The sequence below is a fragment of the Astatotilapia calliptera genome, chromosome 6 (genome assembly GCF_964374335.1).
Source record: "Astatotilapia calliptera chromosome 6, fAstCal68.1, whole genome shotgun sequence".
NCBI classification, from domain to species: domain Eukaryota; kingdom Metazoa; phylum Chordata; class Actinopteri; order Cichliformes; family Cichlidae; genus Astatotilapia; species Astatotilapia calliptera.
The window spans coordinates 21,902,384-21,925,135 of NC_137427.1; the positions used below are offsets into that span (position 1 = coordinate 21,902,384).

Genomic DNA, 22,752 nt, shown 5'->3' on the forward strand with positions numbered 1-22,752 from the left:
TCGGTGAGGTAGTCCAGGATCCAGGTAGTGAGGTGATGGTCCACTCCAGAGTTCACCAGCTTGTCCTTTAGAACCGAGGGAAGAATGGTGTTGAAGGCACTGGAGAAATCAAAGAACATGAATAATGGCGGTCAAGTGTTTTTTCAACAAAGTATGCAGTGCTGCAAACTAGATAATGAGACCAAATTGTTTTGTTTTTTTTTTACATATCAATGCTAATAAGCTACTCTTTTATTAGGCCCCGAACTCTGACCACAAAGGGAATAACGTGTGTCGAATTACTTGTGTTGGAGTTATTTGTCCCGGTGAGTCACTCGCTTTCGTTAGCTACCTGTTAAGTTTACACAATGTATTTTTCCCGCCGATTAAGCTCAGAAACATTTGAAAAAAACTAAACAAAACACCAATACAGTCGGGAACTGTGAGAATGTATTGTGTTGTTTTACTTATCTTGTTGTTCCTTACAGTAAGTACAATAAGTGTTTAATGTTCTAAGCTACAGATGGTACTTATCAGTACATATCTATATTTTTATATCTATAAAAAGAAAGCTGACGCTTGCGAGACTTGGTCTGGGTTTTTATAGCAGATGACATTAAAAATATTGTGCAGTCAAAAACGAAGTGAAGCAGAGCAAAGTTACAGAGGTTTGATTAGAGACACAGCTAAGCGTACGTGCCGGCGGGTGAGAAAGCCACATCTCAGTGATTCTGATCCGTCGGGTCCGCGTTTTGTGTTCACGTCTTTGTGCAGAATCCGTGTATCTGCTCTCATTTACTGTTTTAGCGGTTTGGTGGTTGTAGAAATTTTGTGAGGTTTAACCTGAGATTCTGGCGTTTCGGGCAAAATAAATTTCTATTTAAAAATCGATTCAGGTTTTAATGAATCGATATCACGTTATCCAAGCCAGAATCGATTTTAATCGATAAATCGATCATCAAAACCCACCCCTATTAAGAAATATAAAATTTTCACTACTGAATGGACATTAATGATTCAATTCAACCTTAACTATAGCAACAAGTCACATCTGTTGTCTAGAGGCACTTTACATTGGAAGGCAGAGACCCTATACTATTAGAAAATGAATCCCACCAATCAGAGAGCCCACTATGAGCAAACAATCAGCAACAGTGGGAAGGAAAAACTGTTGCAACCTCTGTTAGATCCAGGAAATCTGTTGAGACGCATTAGAGGTTAGGGCAACAGATGCAAGTCTTCAGAGCAGTGACAGTGTGACTTTCGTTGTGCATACTTTAACCTGATTGAGTTTTCAGTTTTCTTACTTGTCAAAATGCATCATGAGTAAAAAACAATCCTTGACATGGTAATGAAAGAGTATTCTCAGCAAAGTTGAGTTAAACAAGTTTTAATGGAAGTTTAAGTTAAATCTTTTGATTTTTACTAATTTTGATTACATCAACGTAATTTTATTACATTAACCTAATCAAATAAGGCCAATTTTGATGAAGCTCCTGACCCAGCCCAAGCTCTCTATGAAGACGAGGAAAAACTCCCCGGGGGGCCAGAATGATGGGAAGAAACCTCGGGAAAGCCAATTCAAAGAGAGATCCCCTTTCCTGGGATGGCTGGGGGGGGGGGGTTACAGGAATTTCAGGATAGCAAAATTTAGAATTGGCCAAAAAAACCCAAAAAACAACCTTTTCCTGTTAAAAAAAACCAAAAAAATGAAAGAAAGACAAAAAAAGAAAGTTAGGTCACGTATCACACTTATATGATAATATATGAAATGTGTGTGTGTGAGAGATGGGTTTATCTGAGCCAGGGGTGACGCTGGAGGTCCCCCAGCGTTGGGCGCTTCTCCGGGACATCGGTTAAACACGCATCCAGGAAATTCCGGCAGTCTGGAAAGAAAGAAAGGAGAGAAAAGATGAAGATGATAGTTCCAGTGATCCAAGCCATCAGTGAATCTTGAAGTGTGATGTTTTCTTACGTGGGGACAGATGCTCGTTGAATTTCAGTTCGTTTTCAATGAACGTCATGATATTAAAGTCCCCCACATGAAGCGCTTCGTACAGCACCACTCCCATTTGCCACACCGTGGTGGGTCCAGGCCTGTATTTTTTGCCCCAGTAACATTCGGGAGGGCTGTGGATAGGTGTACCTAATAAACAGACACAATTACAATTTCTTCTAAAACAAAAGGCACAAATTGCTACATCTGTGAAGAGCAGGAGCTGAATATGTTACCATAGAAGAAGCAGAACTGCGATTGCTCCGTAGCAAAGCAGCTCAGGCCAAAGTCAATGATACGAACTCGAGGCACATCTGAGCCGGTCTCAATCAGAATGTTCTCACTCTTGATGTCCCGGTGAAAGATGTCTTTCTCTTCCAGGTCCTTTGCTGCATCAACCAGTTGCTTCAGAATGACCTGGAAAAGATGAAAAAGACAGTAATGAGTCAACAGGTTGATGCTTCTCTGATACTCTATGCTTTGATTGAATGCTGTACAGTCTAAGGCTCTTCCAGTCAACTTACCTTGGCCTTTCCTTCTGGTAAACATCCTCCATTTTCTCTTATGTATTCAAACAGGTCCACCGCGGGGACAGGTCTCTCCTGCACCAGGATCAGCTCTGTGCCAAAGTCAAACCAGTCCAACAGAGACACAGGAGCCGACGTTCCCACTGATCCATCTGCTTCAGCTGCAAGCTTCAGCAAAATGGCCACTTCCACTGAGACTTCCTTCCCGTTTTCATCCTGATATATTACAACAAAGTGGATGATGAGGAACAGATGTTTCACAGGTGAACGCTGCACTCAGTCCAGGAATGTAAAAACAGTTCAAGTGTTGCACACTTACCGTCACTTTGATGGGGATTCTGTTCTTGGGAACGTGTTTGATGGCTACCTAAAAGACACAGAGCATTGGTGAGCATTTCCTCAGTATGACATCATTAAAGGTGTAAAACGGCACCTTTAATGCTCAGCTGACGATATTATCCGTTATCTGCATTACTGCCTGTCTTACTCCCACCATCTGAACACTTACTGGGAAATGATCTGTTATCCTGTAGCCAGCAAACACTGCTCCACAGCCGCCATTTCCTAGATGGTGCTCCTGCACATATCTGGCTTGGTATTCCCCTGAAAAGACCCAAATGTTGTTTTACTACAGCTGTGACACAAATTACTCTCTGCTGTACCCTAAATGTTCATTTTGCTCTTCACCTGAGTATAAAAGCCAAGCTGCTTGCTACTTACGTTGCTGGTCGGCTGCTGGATTTTGGACGACGTTTTTGGTTTTGTCCTTTTTCTTTTTCTTGGGTGACTCTTTGCTGTCTCCCGCAGACTTGTTTCTGCCATTTTTTGTGCACCCCTTTGTGTTTTGACTGCAGTCTGCAGATGTGGAAAACAGCAAAAGCACATCAGCGTATTAGATCATACACACAAATATCTCCCAAACACTAATATCTTAAACCGAGCAACCAGCTGTGCACTTAATCTACCCCTCACTCAACTAATTAGCCTACCTTTACCAGTGTCCACGGAGGAAGACGCTTGCTCCCTGTCTTCACTCGTAGGCTCAGCAAGTTTAATCTTCTTCGGTGCACTGGTTGTGCCCGCTCCATCTTGCTGGGCCTTACGCTTCACTGCTTTGACCTGGTGTGTATCTGAGCTGGTGGAAGGAGCAGCCTGCTCAGTGACCCTCCTTCTTTTTACGGGGGTCTTCTTTTCAGGACTGGCCTTTCTTTTAGCCATCCTGCTCTTAGAGTCTATAAACAACAACAACAACACAGTAGTGAAAAAGAGTGCTCGACATCAGGACTGGAAGGATTTTGATGCCATTTTAGGAAGTATTGGTTAAATTATAATAACAAGTTTATCCTTTTGATAAAAACAGAGCAACACGAGTCCATACTAGGTCTACTAAGACTTAGATCTTCATGACACTTGTTGATCTGTTTTTACTGCTGAGTCCAAGAATAAACTAATAATAAAGATTTGAAATAAAGATTTAAATAAAGAAATAAAGATTTCAACTAATTCTTCTTCAGTCATATGGGTATACACACTATATAGACCACCTTTATAGAATTATATTTGTTCGCAGATGTTGGCATAGAGCAGATCAGCTATTTTGAAACAAAAAATACACTTTTTTTTCATCAGTAACAAGAACTCCATAACAGCAAATGAACTGTACAACAGAAAAGTATCTCCCAAACACTAATATCTTAAACCGAGCAACCAGCTGTGCACTTAATCTACCCCTCACTCAACTAATTAGCCTACCTTTACCAGTGTCCACGGAGGAAGACGCTTGCTCCCTGTCTTCACTCGTAGGCTCAGCAAGTTTAATCTTCTTCGGTGCACTGGTTGTGCCCGCTCCATCTTGCTGGGCCTTACGCTTCACTGCTTTGACCTGGTGTGTATCTGAGCTGGTGGAAGGAGCAGCCTGCTCAGTGACCCTCCCTCTTTTTACGGGGGTCTTCTTTTCAGGACTGGCCTTTCTTTTAGCCATCCTGCTCTTAGAGTCTATAAACAACAACAACAACACAGTAGTGAAAAAGAGTGCTCGACATCAGGACTGGAAGGATTTTGATGCCATTTTAGGAAGTATTGGTTAAATTATAATAACAAGTTTATCCTTTTGATAAAAACAGAGCAACACGAGTCCATACTAGGTCTACTAAGACTTAGATCTTCATGACACTTGTTGATCTGTTTTTACTGCTGAGTCCAAGAATAAACTTGTCACATTATTTTACCAAAAGACAAAGTGCCCCATTAACCTTTCTTTGATTAGACGTGTTGTAATTATGCTATTTTCAGTCAAACATACCCATATGGAAAAGAAATGGTACAAATTTATAAAAGACTTGCGTAAGATGTGGCCTACTTCATGCAGTGAATCATATCAGGCTTATATGATTTACTCATGAAAGTGGCCACTTTCTCATTACTTTCATATATTGTTTTAGTAAGTATCCAAAACATACAAGTTTCACACAAGACAGATACAAACTTTATAAGATTTATATATATCTTTTCCATATGGGTAGGATTCAAATGTTTCATTTTATACACAGACTGTCAACATTTTTAGAAAAGTAGATTCTGTTATTTGAGGGATTTTACCCAGATTTGATGTATTTGTTTACTTACTTTGATCTCCTGGATCTTTCTTTTCTCCTGAATTTGTATTTTTTCTCGTTTCCTTTTTCATGTTAATTTTTGAGACCGTTTAAAAGTGAAAATGTCACCGTGATGAGGGAATACTTCTTCAAATGTGTGCGCTTGTCTTTCCTAAGCTGTTTAAGCGAGTTCCGTAAGTTAGCTTTCAAAATAAACTCAGGAGACTATGGCAACAGAACCTTGCCTTTCAGTGACATCACCGACTGCCAGTAAAAGTGTTCCTAAGTAGTTTAAAGAAAAACACTATGGCAGACAAAGCCATAATAATTCATATAATTTAATGAGAAGTCGATATACCTACCTATAAATTTTGTTTTTTAAATTGTGCATTAATTTTTTTATATAGTGTAACTACTGGACCTTATTTCTCTTTTTAAATCTAGAGACAACCACGTTTTTGAGGTTGTATCACCTTTCTCATAGCTATTCATTTGTGTGAATAGCTATGGGTTAACTAGCTATTGGTGTTAATTTACTGATTAACTTATAAAACACATGCTCAACTTACTGAAAAAGTCCCACAGTGGCTTCCATCCTTATGTTGGTTTGTCCAGTTTACGGCAGAACACATCAAACCTGGGGCCCATGTCAGCCCTACTTGCGGCCGTATATTTAAGTGAAGAAATATAAAGCAATTTGGCACTTGAAGAGCCTTTTTTGTTAGCGGGGGATTTATTTATTTTTGAGTCCAATGTTAAAATGCGTTCTTAAAAAAGTTTAAAAAAAAAATGAATATGAAGGTCTAACCCAGGAGTCAGCAACCTTTCTGATGATAAGTGCCATCTAAAATTTCCTTAGAAGTCAACGTGCCATATGATTGCAGTAGCAATAAATTTAATAACGCTCTATATCAACAGTTACACACTATATAGACCAACTTTATAGAATTATATTTGTTTGCAGATGTTAGCATAGAGCAGATCAGCTATTTTGAAACAAAAAATACACTTTTTTTTTCATCAGTAACAAGAACTCCATAACAGCAAATGAACTGTACAACAGAAAAATATCTCCCAAACACTAATATCTTAAACCGAGCAACCAGCTGTGCACTTAATCTACCCCTCACTCAACTAATTAGCCTACCTTTACCAGTGTCCACAGAGGAAGACGCTTGCTCCCTGTCTTCACTCGTAGGCTCAGCAAGTTTAATCTTCTTCGGTGCACTGGTTGTGCCCGCTCCATCTTGCTGGGCCTTACGCTTCACTGCTTTGACCTGGTGTGTATCTGAGCTGGTGGAAGGAGCAGCCTGCTCAGTGACCCTCCTTCTTTTTACGGGGGTCTTCTTTTCAGGACTGGCCTTTCTTTTAGCCATCCTGCTCTTAGAGTCTATAAACAACAACAACAACAACAACACAGTAGTGAAAAAGAGTGCTCGACATCAGGACTGGAAGGATTTTGATGCCATTTTAGGAAGTATTGGTTAAATTATAATAACAAGTTTATCCTTTTGATAAAAACAGAGCAACACGAGTCCATACTAGGTCTACTAAGACTTAGATCTTCATGACACTTGTTGATCTGTTTTTACTGCTGAGTCCAAGAATAAACTTGTCACATTATTTTACCAAAAGACAAAGTGCCCCATTAACCTTTCTTTGATTAGACGTGTTGTAATTATGCTATTTTCAGTCAAACATACCCATATGGAAAAGAAATGGTACAAATTTATAAAAGACTTGCGTAAGATGTGGCCTACTTCATGCAGTGAATCATATCAGGCTTATATGATTTACTCATGAAAGTGGCCACTTTCTCATTACTTTCATATATTGTTTTAGTAAGTATCCAAAACATACAAGTTTCACACAAGACAGATACAAACTTTATAAGATTTATATATATCTTTTCCATATGGGTAGGATTCAAATGTTTCATTTTATACACAGACTGTCAACATTTTTAGAAAAGTAGATTCTGTTATTTGAGGGATTTTACCCAGATTTGATGTATTTGTTTACTTACTTTGATCTCCTGGATCTTTCTTTTCTCCTGAATTTGTATTTTTTCTCGTTTCCTTTTTCATGTTAATTTTTGAGACCGTTTAAAAGTGAAAATGTCACCGTGATGAGGGAATACTTCTTCATATGTGTGCGCTTGTCTTTCCTAAGCTGTTTAAGCGAGTTCCGTAAGTTAGCTTTCAAAATAAACTCAGGAGACTATGGCAACAGAACCTTGCCTTTCAGTGACATCACCGACTGCCAGTAAAAGTGTTCCTAAGTAGTTTAAAGAAAAACACTATGGCAGACAAAGCCATAATAATTCATATAATTTAATGAGAAGTCGATATACCTACCTATAAATTTTGTTTTTTAAATTGTGCATTAATTTTTTTATATAGTGTAACTACTGGACCTTATTTCTCTTTTTAAATCTAGAGACAACCACGTTTTTGAGGTTGTATCACCTTTCCATTTTCTATTAAAGTACATTAATTCATGTGTACTTTGTTTTCTAAAATAAAAACATCATAGTTACCCAATACCCCGTTGTTGTGTGAATAGCTATGGGTTAACTAGCTATTGGTGTTAACTAGCTGTAAAGCTGCTGGTCATGATGTTGGTTTGTATATGTGATGAGAGGGAAACATGAAGATGAAACCAGGAGATGTCCTTACAGAATCATCAGAGCTGAACAGGTGATGGAGAAACAGGTTTACCTTTTAGGTGACATGAATGAGTTGAAGTTATCAACTGTTTCTGAGAGATAAATAACACCAGGATCCTTTTTCTACGTAGCTGACAGCTGGTAACTGTGCAGGGGCGGGTCTAGCAAAGTGTTGCCAGGGGGCCAGGTAGGGCATTAACAGGGAAAGGTGGGGCACAAAGAAATACTTTTCTTTCTTATTCTCATTTAAAATGTCTAGCTTTTATTAAATAATTATCTAAATCTTACAACCAAAGTTTTTATCTGACGTAAAATGTATAGAAATCATACATAAGACACAAGACTGTACATCATTGTCACAACAGCATTTGTTTTCATTCAAAGGCTTTATGGCTTTAATACCTGGTGGGCCGGTCTGTAGTCAAAATGCCCGATTTTCTGTCCCAGTCCAGCCCTGCAGGTTAATACTGGCAGTGTCACCATGCCAGCTGACTGTATTTCATCATCAGCCAGTGTTGTTCTTTATCAATATTACCAAAGTTTACCATAAGGCAGCAGAGAAAGTATTTACTTGCTTTCAGGTTTTATTCAAATGTTAGTCTTTTCAGTTGTTTCCCCACTTTTTTCCTGTTTCAAAATCAAACACCAGTTTGTGAGAAGATTATCTTCTTTTTTTAACAGGCAGATAAAGTTTTGCATTGGAACTGGCTAATTTGTCAATTGTTTGTTACAAATGTTCATATTTTAATATTCAAAAATGTTTTTGCCCAAAACATATGTGCACTACATGTCAGTAAAAATACTATGCAAATATTGATGTTCTTGAATGCTGAGTAAACATTGACAAAGCACTGATTGTATCTCTTGTACTTTATCAACGCAGTATCTAAAAACTTTGCACCGTAGTGGTTAAAATCTCATTCTAATAAGAGTTAAAAGTGCATTTGGTTATTAGGTTTATAGGGTTATTGAATTATGGTTAACGGTTGGTAGAATTTTTTTTTAAACATTATCTGCCAATTACATCTGCCACCCTTCTCCAAATCTGTGCCCCTACCTGGCCCCCCCAACAAAAATTTTCTCGACACGCCACTGTGTGTCAGGTCTTTGTTGGGTGGCTTTTTTTTTTTATCAAGGTCTTTTTTTATTGAACAAAAATTATATTTAACAAATATTGCAGCAGTATTAATAAACAGTTTTTCTTCTTTTCCCCCCATACCTATCCAAAACAATGCAACCAAGGCGCAGCCAGTTATGCTGGATGGGTTTTTTTTTTTGTCTGCTTCTTAAGGACATGACTTTCAGATAAATTTCTTTTTTTATACACCATTTGTCCAGTTTCCTCACATTTCTTTTAAAAACACACTACACACCATGCTGACATGTGCGACGTTTTAGGCAAATAGCCCCACTGACTCACTTCATTGATGTAAAATATTATTTTATATCTGCCAAACTCTGTCATCGTTACTATTTTTTGTAAACTCACCTACAAAATTGGAAACAAAAGATATGTGTACTGCTGGTAATAAAGCACCTAAAGATATAATAAAATTATCTCTGGTTCTTTGCTAAATTGTCTTTTATGTGTAAACCCAACACTGGTTCATCCTGTGAATTAGGTGCCTTTTTGTACTTGAATGATTCATAGGTCATTGCAGAGTGATTTATAGCTGTCAGCCTGTGTTTGTTATCTTTGGCATTTTTTGTAGATTCAGCTAAAATGGGAATGGGAATACATGTTGTGTTGTTTTTGATAGGCTGCTATTAACAAAGTCAAGTCCAGTTTAAGAAATTGCAAGAAACGTTTATATGACCACATAAAACAGGGGTGTCCAAACTGCGGCCCGCGGTCCATTTTTAATTGGCCCGCAAGTAATTTTATGAATAGAATAGAATTTGGCCCGAACTTTTGGTTGAGTGTATTGCACTTCTTAGTTTTAACACCAGGGGGAGCTGTTGTTAATCAAGGCAGTTGCTCCACCAAAAAGGTCAATCACAGAAGAAATTTACCCCCAAGTTACTAAACATGGCAGAACCAAAGAAGCGAAAGGTAGAAAGTGAGTGCAGAAAATTTCAGACACGGTGGGAGAATATTTCTTCAAAGAATTCAAGGGGAAGTGTGTCTGTTTGATCTGCACTGAAACTGCGGCAATTATGAAAGAGTATAATGTACCACGTCATTATGAAACCAAACATCAGGCCTATGCATCCTACACTGGTGCTGAGCGAGAGCAGAAATTAAAGCAAAGGGTAGCTCTCCTGCATGGTCAGCAACAGTATTTTTTTCGTGCTCAAATTATCCAGGAAAAGGCTCCAATAGCCGGCTATGAGGTCGCCCAACTCATCGCAAGACATGTCAAGGCTTTTTCAGATGGAGACCTCATAAAACACGGCCTCGTTAAAGTCACCGAAATAATGTGCAGGACTTCACCAACGTCAGCGTGTCCAGAAATCCAGTTGTGCGACGCACTGAAGACTCGTCAGCCAACATTAAACTGCAACTGTCTGATAAAGCTGTGCTTTTGATTTTTACTCCATGGCATGAGATGAGAGCACCGATGCCACAGACACCGCACAGCTGCTAATTTTTTGCGGGGAGTGGACGAGAGCACGAGCGCTTTAGGTGAGTAAAAAATATATTCCACAGTACCCGTGGGTTAATAAGCATGCATGTGCAGGTACACATGCTTCAAATATCTATAATGCGCATCAATTCTGTCACTACCCTGCTTTTGCGCACCACTTTCTTTATATGCACAGCGCACGCACACGTAGTCAGCTGATCTCATCTGATGCAGATCTACTCCTTGATCAAGTGACATTTGTCCGGATTTTTAGCAGAGTGGCGTCGGATCAGCACAGCAGCTGATTTACGGCCCGATTTACATACCCAGCGCAGCTGATACCAGAATAATTTACTAAAATTATATGGACTCCTGTTATTAAGTCCAGTTCAGTCTGTTAATGTTGATAATCGTTTCAAACGGACGTAGATGTTTTGCTAAGCCTAATAACTTAAATAACAAACTTGAAATGTACCCGTCCCATTTTCCCCTTTATTGTTTTTTTTCTCTGTACTGCAAATCTTCTGTCTAAGAAGAAATCTGAGGCTGCTGTTCTGAGAATGAGCTACCAAAGCTTTTTCTGATTAAATCAATAAAGATTAATTTAGGGAAAGCTGTGATGAAGGCAGTTTTGTCTTTAATTATATTCAACAATATAACACATTTGACCACTTTTAAGTGATTTTTCTAACTTTAATACAGTAAAGTTAAGGTTATATACCTAATTTCTAGTAAGGCTTCTAACAGGAATCAACTGTGGTTTATTGGGCTTCATGGAGTTGTTCCCTTTCTCTCTATCAATGTGCACTGCCTCCAATTCCAGATTTATGAAAGTGTGTTTGTGCTTTCCTGAAATCTTTTTGTATTTCTTTTTCTTTTTGTAATTTGTACTTCTCAGTCAGTAGACATATTCTTACTGCTGTTCTGACCGCTTTCATTAAATGCAGGTGTTAATTTATTTCCAACAGATTCACTTCTACTAAAAACAAGTCATCCCAAAAGCATTTAGCTTTACTTAAAGATGAATAGGTGCACAAGGTAAAACAACCAAAGCAACAGTGACATCTTCTGGATGAAGGAGATATTTTTCTTTAATCATGAATCAAATAACGTAACGTAACTGGAAGGCATAAAACAATAAAGAAATTATTGTCTCCACATTTTTTCCTCTCCTACATTTTTTGCCTTTCATCTGATAAACATAAACCCCCCACCAAAAAAACACAACTTGACATTACTGTTCACTTGGCAACGTTGGCCACTCGTCTTTACAATGCCTTGTCAAAAAAAGAAACAGAGGCGCAGATTAATGATCATAATTCAATATGAAATTTTACATTTGATTAAACTGTGGCACCAACACAAAAATGCACTTGTGATTTTACTTTCGCGGAGATTGAAAACTTAGTTTCAGTACAGGTATTTGTTCTTTTGCTTCTTTGTCTTTTGTTAAATCACAAAACATGCCAACCAAACCATTTACTCTCAGTCTTTATCACACAGTGTGAGCTGGCTAACATTTAAAGACATCAAAACTGCCTGATACAAAACTGTAAGAAAAACATACAACAATACTAATTATCCAGCCTTATGTTAACTGTCTTTCCCAAAATATTACATTCTTAAAACTTGCCAGCTGTCAGCTGTAGGCTATGAAATCTTCACATCCAGTGCCTTCAAGCGAAAAAGTATTAAGTCCCAACTTACTGCTTATTTCGCACCCATGTCCCAAATGTGTCATTGAGCAGTTCGCTAGAAGTTTCATCCAAATAAACATGGTGGGACCCACGTGATTGGGATAAGGGTTTCTTTTTTTTGCCTGTTTGTGCAAGGATCAACCCATTATTCTCAGCTTTAATCGTGCCTTGATTCTTTGATATTATGCATTATCACAGTCTTTCTTACATGTCGGTCCAATATGGCCCTTTGAAAATAAATAAAAGCCTCTTTGGTGACCGTCTAAATGTCAGTCTCTTTCAGGCCATAGCATTCTGCCAGATCATAAAACTGATAGCTACTCTGCTCACAAGAGTTGTAAATCCCCATAGACACCGTGTCCACCGTTTCAATTCGACCAACAGCAGGTGTGTTGCATTTTCCCGTCCCTCCCTTAATTTTATTTGACAGATTATTTACTTTCTCTTTGAGCTGGAAGGAGGACTTTCGCAGTGGTGGAAACAGACTCCATCTCTTGAAACCTAGTGCATGTCCTTTTCTTGTGTGTAGCAAAGAGCTGCCGCAGGATTCGTGCACAGCGTAGCCAGGCTTATAATCGCCTCTCTGATCCCTTGTCATTCCCTTGACAGCAGTCCGCCATCTCTGGTCATAGAAGCGGCGAAGGACCCTACGTTTCTGGTAACACTGGCACTTGAGGAGCCTGGTGAAAGCCCGCTGGAACTCTTTACTGGAGCAGGGGTAGATAATGGGGTTGATGCAGCTGTTGAAGTATCCCAACCAAAAGATCACCTTGAACACAGTTTCAGACGGTTTTAGTGCCGGGAAGAAGGAACCTGAAAGGAGATGAAGCCATCAGGAAGATGTGTGAGTTACCATAAAGTAAATGAACAATATAGAACAAATATTTTCGCAAATATCCTACAAAGAGCCGCTGAAGATAAACGTTAGTACTGTCAGAGAATTTGTACACATGCAAAATATATAAATTTAATAAATATGAATGATTTTTACAGTTTGATGCTGTATGTCATTTTGTCAGTCAGGTTGGATACTAAATAATAATAGGTAAGTAATAATAAAGCAAAATAATTATATGGAATAATCTTAATTTAACAAAGATATATATATATACTGCAAGAAATGCACACGTCTATGCACAGCTGTGATGTACTATTATGTTATGTGTATATGTATTTGCACTCTGACGGCAGGATCTTTTTAATGATTTATTGTGCACCTGCAGGTTTTTTTTTTTTTTGCTTATGTTTGTTAATAGAAGCAAAGGAGGTTCTGACATTTTAAGGGCAGATATTTATAGAACATGCTTCACCCACAAGCCTGAGGGCACAGAACTTTTTTTCTTTTTGCTTGAATACCATGCACGATGAAGGCAGACTTTTCTGGTACTTACAGATTTCTTGAATGGATTTAACTGATGTTAACTGATTACATGAAATGTGCCAACACAATATTAGATGGGCTTTTTCCTGTGATGGAAACTCTCGCTAAAGGGGTCAGGTGAAACATACACATTGTTATCAAAAAATGTTTTTTCCATGCTCCAAGGACACACACCAGGCTTAGCACAATGATTCATAAAAGTTTTGAAATGTTCCATTTAATGCAAGCACATCATCTTTGTTTCTGCTGGTGTTTCTGTCTGTGTTTGTTATTGGTTTTGCCTGATGTGAAATACTGGAATGGATAACCTCTAAATATTCAATTTATCAACTCTATTTAGAATAATGGAAAATGAAGGGAATTTCTATTATTTCTTGTAGTGGGGATTATAGATATTTAAGAAATATGGAATATATGGAAGTTTTCTAGCTTTTGTGCATATGACATTACACACTGGTAATTTAACAAATGAGAACATTAGAGTTTTTCATAATGAAAATTGCTTTTTGCACAGATGACTAGCAGCACAAGGCATTTTGCTTTGCTCATATACTCCCAATGCTATTTTTAGTACAATAGTCCGATGACACCCTTATTTTTCAGAGGAAGCTGCTTTTCTCTCTTTCTTTACCGTTATTCTTCTTTCTCTCCAGGCCTGGGATTTAACATGGCATCGAGCCTGGACACAGAGGCAACATTTAACAATGCTATGATGTCAAGTCTGCACTGATATCCCAGAAATCCTTTTTTTTTTTCTGCTTAGTACTGCACAGAGGCTTGTGTGTAATGCTCAGAGTTCATGCTCTGACATTACTGACCACTAAACAGAAAGAATGCACTTATATTAAAAGAAGTGGATGATGAAACAAAGTTGAGACTTTCTTCATAGTCTCATTTTTCTTTCATCACTACCCACCCAAATTCACTCAGGATTAAAGACTAAGATTAATAAATTAATAAGAGGAAGGGATGTTCTTTTTTTGAATTATGTCCCTAAAATGACATCACCTTTAGAGGCAGGCAGCAAGTGATTCACTGCTCTGACGCACAGCCAAAACACCATGACAACAGGTATATTTTTTATGTATTTGTTTTATTGCTTCTGGGATGGCAATCTTTTTTAATTTGTGTATTTTGTATATTAGTGTGTTTTGTTTTACGCTTTTCTAAAGCTTAAACTCAACATAAGGCCACCAACAGCTAAGATATACAGACACTGAAAAACTTGAAACCTTAAAAGTGAGGGGATGGAGGCGCCCTGCTATGCTGTGTGGATGTTGGGCAAAGGCATTTTGTTGGCATAGTTGATTTTTGTCCACTTGTGCCCTCAGATTCATTGCAAAAAAACACAGCTGCTCATAATGATCACCTTTATTTGTTCCAGTATGACCATTCCTCCATCAATAAAGTTTGTCTGAATGTTTTGACAAGAAAACAATGTGAATTGTATCTGTGCAAGCTCTCGGCCAGCCAGATCAAGATAGTCTTGGGAGCTTGAAAACGAAGGTAGCTGGATTTAATTAGGTTTGTGAAGATCTTGTCCAGTTCTAAAAACAAATGTTGGCAAGCCCCAGATATTTAACCTCCAGTGGGGGTTGTGGCCTTTGGAGATGGTGCTGAGGGTCATGAGGTCATTACTTGAGCTGAGGTGTGAAAAAAGGCGTGGGTCATTGCCATACTGGGGGTCAAGCGTGAAACTAATATGAGACCTTGCCCCACCCTGTGAGGTGATCTTCTGAGGTCAGCTGAAGCAAGGTGTGAATGGGGGTTGAAATGCCTGGGAGGGGATCTCAAGAATGCATTGGAGTTGGCTGACAGTGGGAGAGTATAGCCAAAGAAACTGGACACTTATGAGAGATTTTAAACAATTTATCACCACGGTCAAATGAAGGAATACCTGTTGTCAAAATTGTTTTTGTACTCAGGTATACTGCCAGTGGTCTGCAAAGTCTATTTCAAAGAGTGATATAGTTTTATTCTGGAAAAACATGGCCGCCCAACAACTTATTAAGACACTCAATAAGTTATATGGTTCAAGTATAACCACTGAAAAACTATTTGGCTACTTTACGCTCTGGTCAAATAAGATCTTCAGCTTCACTGACAGAAAAAACCAAAACCAAATAAAGACGACTGCATATGGACTCTAAGCCCCTGTCCACACATACTTGGATATTCTGGAAGACATAAATTTTCTTTGCATTTGTGACCTTTCCTCTACTTTTAAACAGCATTTTAGGCCACTGAAAATGGGCCTTTTGAAAACCTCTTCCAGCCTGAAGATTTTCAACAACGACGTTTCTGTATTAATATGTCAACAAGGAAAGCAAGGATGTTATCTTGGAACATCAAAGATGTGCGCCTGTATTTCAGTTTTTGATGTCAGACTGCTTGGTTTTGCTGTTTTTTCATGTGTTTTCACATTGATGGAGATTTTGAAAACAAAAGTGGAAAATCCCTGTATTAAAACGTACCTGTGTACAAATAGAGGATGCCCTCTGCACTTACTCACTTAGTTTCATCATAATATCTAAAACATTTTTCTGGACTTTGTTCTTTGGACTTCTGTCAGAATAATTGAGTGCTTCCCCTTTTTGTACACATTTCTAACTACTATCATTCATTTATGGTATGATATTAATGACCAAATGACATATTATCATAATACAAAACTGCAAATATTACAGACTGTAGCAATAGTAAATGTTTACTAGTAGTTAACATTAGTTGTAAAATTTTAGATTTTCTGATTGCTTGTCTCCCGTTACTTTCCTGCTTAATCAAATCTGCTTGTGAATCACGCCCGGAGTCCACAACTAATTTAAATATTTTAAAATGGGTCATCACTATCAAATGCCCCCCACAATAACGACTATCACAAGAGGGGCTAATAATAAGGTGTAGCTGAGTATTTACAGCAGCATGACTGTGTGTATGTGGTTAATACAATACTTTCATGATGATGAAGGGGCCAGTCACACAGCATAACAATGGGTTTTGTTAATGTGTTACTGAGGTGTTTTAACAGACTTTGGACAGTAGAGGTTTCTAGCTCAGATAATTTATTGGTCAGAATCGCAGACAGTAAAAGTAGCTAATGTTGTGTCACGTTTTGAAGACCTGAGATGAGCATTTACCCCATCGCTATCTTGGTTGCAAAAAAAATGTATGTGACTAAGATTGGTGGGTCTGACTGGTAAACCACATGCCTAATGACATGCAGTTTTTGTTGTTAGCCAATAAATATGTCCAAAATAAATCCAAAATGAGTGACTGAGTCCATAAACTCAACAAGAAACTCTTTACAGACGTCAAATCAGAACAATGTCCTCACATGGTTTTCAGTAGGACCAGAAGTCCTTTTGCAACCACAACTATCGCCACCTGTTGGCCTTCAGAGAGACTGCAGATTTTTTGTGCACTTCCTCATTTACAACAACCAATTTCAGTCTATTAAACAATAGTGGGTGAACATATTTAAAATCAGTTGTGCATTTTTGAAAAACAAAAAAAAAGCATTTTCTGCTAAGCCTGAAAGAAGAACTAGTTAATTATACCACCTCAGTGGTCGTGGTTGGCTTTTACAGAGGGAAAGAAATGGCCTTAAACAGAAATCTGACAGGCCATTCCTCTTTATTTCCTCAGTTTCTGGCAATATAAAATGGGTCTGGTGTGCTAATATAGGTTGAAACGAGTCAGAGGATTCCATCTAGATTTGGATCATCACACAGAAAAGTCCTGATTGGTATAAGATGAGCTGAACGTACAGCTCTGCCTTTCGGCAAAAAGTTACCTATTAATGTCTGTCTCTGCGATGGACCAACATCACCGTGTCTGACTGACCGAGTGTAGGTTAGCAAGCGGTGCTAAGGCCCCACACTCATCTGTGAGTGGTTTGGGAAATAAAAGGCAGCCACCCATGGGGATAAATTGACAGTGTAGAACTTTATTGATCCCTGGTGGAACTTAATGTTTAAAAATACTTCCTTTGAGGAGGCCTGAGGTCATCTCTCAAAGGGTTTTTGCAAACCAGATGGCTTACAGCACGATGACTAGATTCTTAGAGTTCAGAGTTTTACTATGCTTTAAAAACCAAATTGCAGGTCGTTAGTTTAGATATTAGTGTTTTGATAGTCTGACTTCCTTTATCATGCAAATTAGAGACCTTTCTGACATTCACCAGGTATCATAAATAAAAAATAAAACAACTCAAGATAACACCAGACAAAATTAATGATCCCTTTTGGCTGAACTGCCTTTGAATGCAGATTTTTAGTGTCACCATTTTAGATTTAAGAGTCTGTATGACCTTTCCTAAAAGCAATAACGCGATCACAAAGTCAAATTATTACAATCATTACAGTAATGTTAATTAAAACTATTATTAGAGACTGCCTTGAGGTGCACAAATTGATTAATAATGTGTGTAATGAAATGTGTACTGACTTTTAACATTTTAAACCTTTAAATCTCATTCCTGTCATTTTTAATCACATGCTGAGGATGGAGTTTGTCTGATTTAGGCATACAAATAAACGTGCCCCTTTCTTTCCCATTAAGTGAATAAAATGATAAGTAGCACCAATTTCATTTCATGCACCCCGTGTGTCCCTAATAATTCCAGTCTGTAAAAGGAGAGGTGCAGCAAGAATCAGAGTGCTGTGTTAGTGCTTTGCCCAGTAAGATACTGGCCATTTGTTCTCAATGGCTCTCGCAATCAATTATGTGAAATATATGCAAAATGAAAATCTGTGGTGCCACCATTAACATGTGGCACCAGAGCTCTATTAGTCTAAGCGAATCTAGCCTGAATCCTGCTACGTAGGCACTCTTTATTTATTCAGTTTTGCATTTCAGTCATTCTTTTTGTTGCTAATACCCATATTGCCTCTGTTTGTGTTTTAAGGTGTGCCTTTATGTCCAGTTTTGTCTTTAAATTTAAAGCTATTTCCATTTGATTCCACTGTAAAATGTGCTCGTTCGGTTTGATTTATGTGTTGTCATAAAGACTGAATTGGTCACCCTCAGTGGAGGGCCTTTTCAACCATCTGCAGGGGAATAGAAGATCTCTTTGCCTGATTTGAATCTTACATCCCACTCTCTTAGTACCGTAGTCAACTTAATGAATATGCTCAACAATAAAACATAAATGTTTATTCTTGAAAATCATGCCTGTCTGAGTTTTTACCAAGGTAAGTAGCCGCTGGAACTGGTCATCAGTGAAGAATGTCAGTCTGTTATGACTGCTCTTTGAAAAATGTGATATTAGCCATGTGAAGGAATAATTACAGTCATGAAAAAATTACAGGCATGAAAACAAACCACTTTAATGGTCATGTTGCAGAGCTGACCTTTCCTGACAAAAGAATTGGTTTTTGTAGCATTATAGCATCTTAATTTTGATCACTTCCTGGCATAGCTCCCAAAATAAGCTGCGCATGCAATCCAGAACACGCAATTTTCTTATTTTGTTAGGCCAAACGCCAATTTTACAGAGTTTATTAACAGTGTGAAAGGGTTTTCTTAAATTAAAATTCACGGAATTTCATACGTTTAGGTTTCCTTTGCGACCAGAATTTCGAGTCTTTTATAAAAGTCTGCGCAGCTGTCAAGAGGAGCCTCTTAGACGCAAACGTTTTCAATCACAGCGTCAATTTCTTATACTGAACACGACCCATTTATTCAGAACGCTTTATTTTGGACCGATGTCCATCTCACACATGATCAGTTCAGGAGTAAAATCATAAATCATAGCAGGCCCGAAACAGGCGTGTTTGTTGCTCTTAAAGATAGAAACTTTTTAAAAGCGCATTTAGGAGAGGAACATTTATAAGAAGTCATATTCTCCGTCTTTGCCAGGAGTCTGGTGGAAATGCAACAGACTGAATCCTATTTTACGCAGGACCCAGCTCATGACCCAGCATGAAATGCTGAGAAACGGTTATATAAAAATAAAAGAGATCGATAAATAAAACATACCCATTGGCAGAAAGAAGAAAAAGGGCAGCCAGCAGAGGATGAACATCCCCACCACTATGGCCAGGGTTTTCGCAGCCTTTTTCTCCCTGGAGAACTTCATCAGCCGCACGGAGAGCGAACTTCGAAACGGGTGGTTTTTGCTGCTTTTTGAGCTCGCCGGACGCGCGTCCTCCAGCACGCTGCGACAGTGTATCCGCAGGACCACTTCCATCGACTTATTTCTCTCGCGTTTGACTCCCGCTTCCAGGCTCCGAGTAGTCCTGCGGGCCACCACGTACACCCTAAAATACATGATGAGAATGACCATAAGCGGGAGGTAGAAAGAGAAAAGCGAGGAGAAGAGCGCGTATCCCGGCTCCTCTGTGATCCTGCAGATGCTTTCGTCCACAGGCGGCGGTTCCTTCCATCCCAGGAGCGGACCGACCGAGATCACAACAGATGATACCCACACTAGGACTAAAATAGCGACTGCCTTTCTCTCAGTCATAATACTTGGGTATTTAAGGCAGTATTTCACGCCGATATAACGGTCGATGGAGATCATACAGAGGCTGAGGATTGATGCCGTGCAGCAGAGCACATCCACCGCTGCCCAGATGTTACAGAAAACCCGGCCAAACACCCAGCATCCCAGCACCTCTAGAGATGCAGAGAAGGGCAGCACAATAATGCCCAACAGGAGGTCTGCTATGGCTAAGTTGACAATGAAGAAGTTGGTGACGGTCTGTAACTGTTTGTTGCACACCACAGACAGGATAACCAAAATATTCCCAACAATTGCCACCAAAATAAAAACGGAGAGAAAGATCCCAACTCCGACAACCTGTGAGTCCATTGTGAAGTTCCTGCATGTGGTAATGCTGTCATTTGGTAACATCTGGTCCGAAACAGATCCATTAAAAGAAGTGAAAAACAGCCCATGGTTGCTTTCGTTCCTCAAGTTAGAGTCTGTCATTTTGAAACGCCATAAAGAGAAGTAAGGGAGTAAGTTTTCTGAAGAAAGCAGTGTGACACGCGTCGTTCTCAGTCTCCTTTCATTCTGTCTTTCCAGTAAGGTTGCCAAGCAGCCGTTCACACTGTCAGTATTTATCACGGGTCAAGCGAAGGGAAAGTAAAAGGCAACAAAACTAAATAAAAATAAAAAATAAAACCGATGGGGAAAAAAGAAGCCCCTGCAAAAACTACATCCACAAAGACTGACTCGTGATTAGTGTTAAACTCACTTAAACGTGTATGTACACAATGTTTAATAAACTATAAAGTTTGGATGCCATTTTTAAAGATCATTAAAAAAAAAACAAATTAGGTAAATGTAAAAATATTTCTTCCATGCGACGGGTTTCCACTGCTGGCATCCTTCATAACAAATCCCAGAGTCAGAGCTGGTACAGCAGGTCTGAACCTACTGCACAGCTCCACCCACACCGCAAAAAACATAACGATGGGCTCACAGTCTCCACCAGAGAGCGTATATGTGGTCACGAATTCTGCATGACCGCTGCATGTGTACAAGCCTTAAATGCTCCAGTGCTTTTTTATCACCAGGGTGATGATGATGCGCTTATGGGCAAATAAAGTTTGACCAAAGAAACAAACAAAACAAAGCAAAAGGACACGTGTTGGAGGTAGGGGGATAAAAGCTATGTTGTTTATTACTCACCGGTTATTACACACCAGAATAAGCCTCTCTTTCATGCCATAAGTGTAAAACAGTGGCACATCACTGAGATTATCCAAACTGCCACCAGGCACCGACAAACCATACTGACCCCGGTGTGAAAATCCGAGTGCCTTCAGGCAAAGCGGTAAAGCTTCCCAGTGGCACTGCAGCTGCTTTCTCCAGGCCTGGTGTGCATAGCTGAAGTAGAAAGATGGGCCTGCACAAACCACTAGGGAGCCCAGAGGAGAGGAAAGGTCAAGAGGCAGGGTCACAGAGAGGCCAAACAAACCCTGCATGGAAAACGATCAACCCCAAACTACCGGTCTGTTTAGTGTAGCAACAGAGCGTGTTGTGACACATAGTTAATACATGTCTCCAGGATGAATCTCAAACATGTCTTGGCGAAAAGTAATCAGCAACACCTAAACATACCACACCAGGATGTTGTGGTGTGTGGATTCACATGCATATTTATAGAAGACAGTATCTAGTTTTGCTGGTACTGGAATACTGCTCTCCTGCATGATGAAAGCTTCCTGCTGATAGTGGTATCTACATCATCTTAGATTGAAACAAATGATTGCCTATTTCCAAGTGCCCATCCTGCAGGTGCGTGCAAATTCAGTAGCACTTTCTTTCTTTCACATTTTGTAATAAGAAGTACTGAATCATGCATTGAATGAAAAGCAACTTAGGAGAAACTTCACTAGTTTTCATATCACACAAGGCAGCCGAGCACTCTCAGAGGCCCATAATTACAGCTGAGACCTCTTCAGATTGGTTGGTTTCCACCTCTTTCTTCTTATTAGTTTGAGTGCTCGCAATAGGGCTAAGAGTCCGTACCCATGCTGGAGAAAGGCCATGTGTGTCTGCGTAGCTCAAAAAGCATTAGAGCTTTACCCCCACACCCCCAAAAGACCCTAATGATGATTACACACCAGATAACAAAATTGCTGGATGGATGGATAAAAACTGAAGAGACAACTTTCTATTCTTAGATCCTTTGTGCTGCAAAAAAAGTGTCAAATTTACCTTAATAACAGAGCCAGTTAGTGAGTGTTGGTGAAAGTTCTCAATGCTTTTAAAATTTTTGCTTCTAAAATACATGTTCATAGAAAAAAAACACACACAAAAAAACAAGCTGTAAAATAGGTACGACATGCTTCAGACATGACACATGCCCACCTGTCCCCTCATTTGAACCTACAACACTGAGGCACTGTACTTCCTGTTTTCATACTGAACAGTGGCTCTGGACCAAAATGTGAGGTATGCAGTGTCCAGTATGACGAGTTCAGTTCCATTCATTTCATTTTATGTATACAGCGCTAAATCACAACAACAGTCGCCTCAAGGCACTTTATATTATAAGGTAGACCCTACAATAACACAAATACAGAGGAAAACCCCAATAATTATTTGACCCTCTATGAGCGAGCACTTTGGCAACATTGGGAAGGAAAGGAAAGGACTAGTCAGAGTTTATAGCTGCTTCAAATTAGATTTCTTCTTTCTCAACGTCATCCCTGCACTCAGCTATAGTTTGAGCTAAGTAGCAGAAATGCTCACCAGAGTTAGTATCACCGTCACCATCAGAATTTATTTGAATTTGTTCACCATTTCCATGCTAAGGCATGAATGTGATCACAGAAAATATGGCGGTTGGCATTGAGCAGTGAGACTGACTGTCCATCAAACCAAGTA

General features: G+C 39.1%; 2 protein-coding genes and 1 long non-coding RNA gene across 4 annotated transcripts; 1 reads left to right on the forward strand and 2 right to left on the reverse strand.

The window, feature by feature from the left end:
- Nucleotides 1-562: 562 nt before the first annotated feature.
- LOC145419230 (serine/threonine-protein kinase pim-2-like) lies at nt 563-7,633 on the reverse strand. 2 transcript variants are annotated; one of them, XM_026171069.2, is made up of 11 exons: nt 7,123-7,633; nt 6,244-6,486; nt 4,255-4,497; nt 3,492-3,734; nt 3,223-3,357; nt 3,011-3,105; nt 2,822-2,869; nt 2,500-2,718; nt 2,212-2,392; nt 1,955-2,125; nt 563-1,865 (listed from the first exon to the last, which is right to left on the reverse strand). In XM_026171069.2, the coding sequence occupies exons 1-11, from the start codon at nt 7,181-7,183 to the stop codon at nt 1,774-1,776; spliced, it is 1,731 nt and encodes a 576-aa protein (XP_026026854.1). In that variant the 5' UTR covers nt 7,184-7,633; the 3' UTR covers nt 563-1,773. The 2 variants fall into 2 exon arrangements, with proteins under 2 accessions (XP_026026854.1, XP_080159086.1); XM_080302960.1 differs by lacking the exons at nt 6,244-6,486; nt 7,123-7,633 and adding an exon at nt 5,128-5,268.
- On the forward strand, nt 7,633-18,575 carry LOC145429459 (uncharacterized). The gene is made up of 3 exons (XR_013909696.1): nt 7,633-10,390; nt 12,638-12,872; nt 14,063-18,575. It is a non-coding gene; the product is annotated as an uncharacterized LOC145429459 (long non-coding RNA).
- On the reverse strand, nt 11,398-21,184 carry adra1d (adrenoceptor alpha 1D). The gene is made up of 2 exons (XM_026171089.2): nt 19,389-21,184; nt 11,398-12,841 (listed from the first exon to the last, which is right to left on the reverse strand). The coding sequence occupies exons 1-2, from the start codon at nt 20,341-20,343 to the stop codon at nt 12,291-12,293; spliced, it is 1,506 nt and encodes a 501-aa protein (XP_026026874.1). The 5' UTR covers nt 20,344-21,184; the 3' UTR covers nt 11,398-12,290.
- Between the last annotated feature and the right edge of the window lie 1,568 nt (nt 21,185-22,752).

Coding starts and splice junctions, on each gene's coding strand:
- LOC145419230 (XM_026171069.2), bottom strand. CDS start 7,183: ATGAAAAAGGAAACGAGAAAAAATACAAATTCAGGAGAAAAGAAAGAT. Junction 2,719..2,821: donor GAATCCCCATCAAAGTGACG/GTAAGTGTGCAA, acceptor GTAATATATCAG/GATGAAAACGGGAAGGAAGT. Junction 1,866..1,954: donor CAACGAGCATCTGTCCCCAC/GTAAGAAAACAT, acceptor CTTTCTTTCCAG/ACTGCCGGAATTTCCTGGAT.
- adra1d (XM_026171089.2), bottom strand. CDS start 20,343: ATGACAGACTCTAACTTGAGGAACGAAAGCAACCATGGGCTGTTTTTC. Junction 12,842..19,388: donor TTTCTTCTTTCTGCCAATGG/GTATGTTTTATT, acceptor ATCTCCTTTCAG/GTTCCTTCTTCCCGGCACTA.